The 2,893-nt window shown below is 41.2% G+C and overlaps 1 protein-coding gene across 1 annotated transcript; it reads left to right on the top strand.

Annotated features, from left to right (window-relative positions):
* Nucleotides 1-1,099: 1,099 nt before the first annotated feature.
* On the top strand, nucleotides 1,100-2,890 carry LOC125527261 (the record flags this gene model as incomplete). Its single annotated transcript, XM_048691796.1, has 2 exons — nucleotides 1,100-1,440; nucleotides 2,804-2,890. Coding segments are annotated over exons 1-2 (279 nt in total), but the record flags the coding sequence as incomplete, so codon positions are not given.
* Nucleotides 2,891-2,893: the final 3 nt, after the last annotated feature.

Consider the following 2,893-nt stretch of genomic DNA (forward strand, 5'->3'; position numbering starts at 1 on the left):
AATCTCAAGAACAAATTTTGAAACGGAGAACAAATTTGGAAGCGCAAACAATTTTTTAAAGCACGAACATTTTTTGAATCTTGAGAACAAATTTTGAAATAGAGAACAAATTTGAAAAATCCCGAACAATTTTGGAAGCATGAAATTTTTTTTAAAGCACAAATATTTTTTTGAATCTTGAGAACAAAATTTGTAATAGAGAACAATTTTGAAAAATCCCGAACATATTTGGAAGCACGAACATTTTATGAAAACATGAACATTTTATGAAATCCGGTACATTTTATGCATTTCGAAAGTTTTGAACTTTTTTGTGTAACGAGAACAATTTTTGAATTTGGGAACTTTTTTTTTGAAAACTGAACATTTTATAAAAATATGAACAAAATTTGAATATTTTGAATTTCTTTTGAAGAAAAGGAAAAAGAAAGAAAACAAAAAAAATCAGGAACATTTTTCGAAAATTGTGAACAAAATTTTGATAATGTGAAAACTGTAGAAATATGAGCAGTTTTTGACAAAAAGAACATTTTTGAAAATTCTGAACCATCTTTGAACTTTTTGAAAAGCTTAAAAAAAAGGAAAAAAATATTTAAAAAGAAAAAACATAGAAAATGAGAAAAATAAAAGAACAGAATAAGACTGTGAAGAAAAACCAGAAAGAACCAGTAGAAGGAACAAAAGTTTTTTGAAATTTCCGCGAACTGGATTTTCGTTTTGTCGTTGCTTTTAGTTTCTTCAAGTTTAACATTGTTATTCCTACACAGCCGCGAGCCATTTTCGCTGGCTACCGCGGCGTGTAACTCTTCTGGAGATCGTCGGTTTGCGGTTTTTTAATCTCACGAAACGAAACCACTCAAATGGGCCGGCCCAGGGTGAGCTGCGTCCTGTGCGAAGCGGCGACTACTTGCCGCAGTAAGCGGCGAATAGGGAATTCCTTTTTTTTAGGGTAGTGGACTTCGAGGTGCGCCTAGCTGAGTGGGCTTCGTGGTTGAGGCCCAGCCGAGTGGGCCTCCTGAAATGGACTTAGGCCATCCTAGGCCTGCTCGGCCAATTCCCTGCCATTGGCGAGACAAGAAAAGAAGAACAGTCTTCCCTCTCGCAACCCATTTGGGTCGCACCAACAGAAAATTTCTGAGTTTGTAAAAAAAAAACAGAAAATTTCTGCAGTCACCTCTCATCTTCGGTTCGTCCCGGATCACGAGTCTCCAAACCCAAACCCCAGAGGCAGGAGGATCCAGCGCGGCGATGGGGGAGGCGGACGCGAGCACCGGCGGCGGGGATCCGCAGAAGCTGAAGCGGATCGCGGCGGGAGCGTACGACTACGAGAACGACGCGCGGTGGGCGGGGTACTGGTCCAACGTCCTCGTCCCGCCCCACCTCGCCTCCCGCCCCGACGTCGTCGACCACTTCAAGCGCAAGTTCTACCACAGATACATCGTAAGACCCCCCCCCCCCCATACGACGGCCTCCCCCGGTTTTTGGATCGGGCGGATAACTGCTAGTTCGATCTGTTTGACTTAGCTCCGGTGTGTTGGTGTTGGGGAGAATTAATCGTTGCCAAATGGTCGATGGCTTGAATTTGATGCTGTTAGAGACTTGAGTCCCATTGTCCGTTAATAAGAATGTAGGTTGCAGCAGCCGCACCGCTAACGTCGTACTACCAATTGGGTATTATGGGGTTGCATGATATCGGCATCATTGGGCTCAGGTGTCACATTTTGGCATTGGTTCCATGCAGTTGCCGTCATTTTAAGTTATACTATCCCACATTTATAAATTCGGTGTGCCTATACTTTGATACTGCATTGCAATGTCTTCTTTGATGAACTGTGAGTGCTTCATCTGATTGATATGGCTTAATGTAACTCAAACATCAGGAGACCCATGTTAGTCTTCCACATGGATTATTGTTAGGGCAAATTAATGCGTCTCAGTGGCGAAGATTTAATTTAATGAGCACATAATTAACACGTTCTTCTGTGCTTTACTGTTCATTTGTGCACCAAATGTTAGCTGCCTCCAATTTGTATTTTCTTTTGACGAAATAACTGAGACCCACGTAGTTTTCGCCTCTAGGAGGTACATGCAGTGTTTGCACTTTTTTCTTCAGACAGGGTGGATCTCTTTGTATGTCCAATAGCCCAATGCTAGTCTTGAGCATGTTGCTTACTGTTCCCTTCGGATTGAGTTATGATGCTGTATGGTATCAGTTGAGACAAAAGAATTGGGATTGGTAAATTGTGTGCAAGTACTGGGAGATGTAGCTTCCTTATCCACAGTCCGAACTTCTCACGTTTTCCTCACCACAACACCACCATTTCGCAGTTGCGCAGTTAGGCTTTTGAAGAGTTGACAGTTTGTTTTACTTTTATTAACCATTTATTGCCTTTGTATCTTACATGTTCAACTTGCTTTTCTTTCCTGTCCAAAAGCATGACATGTCCAACTGCTGGCTGCTAGATATTAGCATTGTTTTTGAGAGATGCAAACTGTACTCGTTAAAGAAATCTTAACCATTCACGTTGGTTAGTGAAAAGTGACTGTTCTGTCGCTACCGTCCAATTACTTTTGCGTATTATTTGCTGGTTCTCCATTTGGTCTGGTAGTATGTTTAGGTACCATCCTTAATGTCTCTGTCCAGTTCTCAATAGTGTAACGATAGTTTTACTTGTTCATCTTACAAATTATTTGCTGTTTGGAATTGAACCTTCTCAAACTGAGTCATATCCAAGTAAAATAATCCGGGTATGACAATTGACTGTCGGAATTACTAACTTTCCTTCTTTACATCTCATCTCAGGACCCTGATTTGGTGGTTGAGCCAATGTCTTCCACAAGTTCGAGTCAATCCAACAGATCAGCAGCAAGTTCTTCATCTACACCATCCAGT

The sequence above is a fragment of the Triticum urartu genome, unplaced genomic scaffold, assembly GCF_003073215.2.
Source record: "Triticum urartu cultivar G1812 unplaced genomic scaffold, Tu2.1 TuUngrouped_contig_339, whole genome shotgun sequence".
NCBI classification, from domain to species: domain Eukaryota; kingdom Viridiplantae; phylum Streptophyta; class Magnoliopsida; order Poales; family Poaceae; genus Triticum; species Triticum urartu.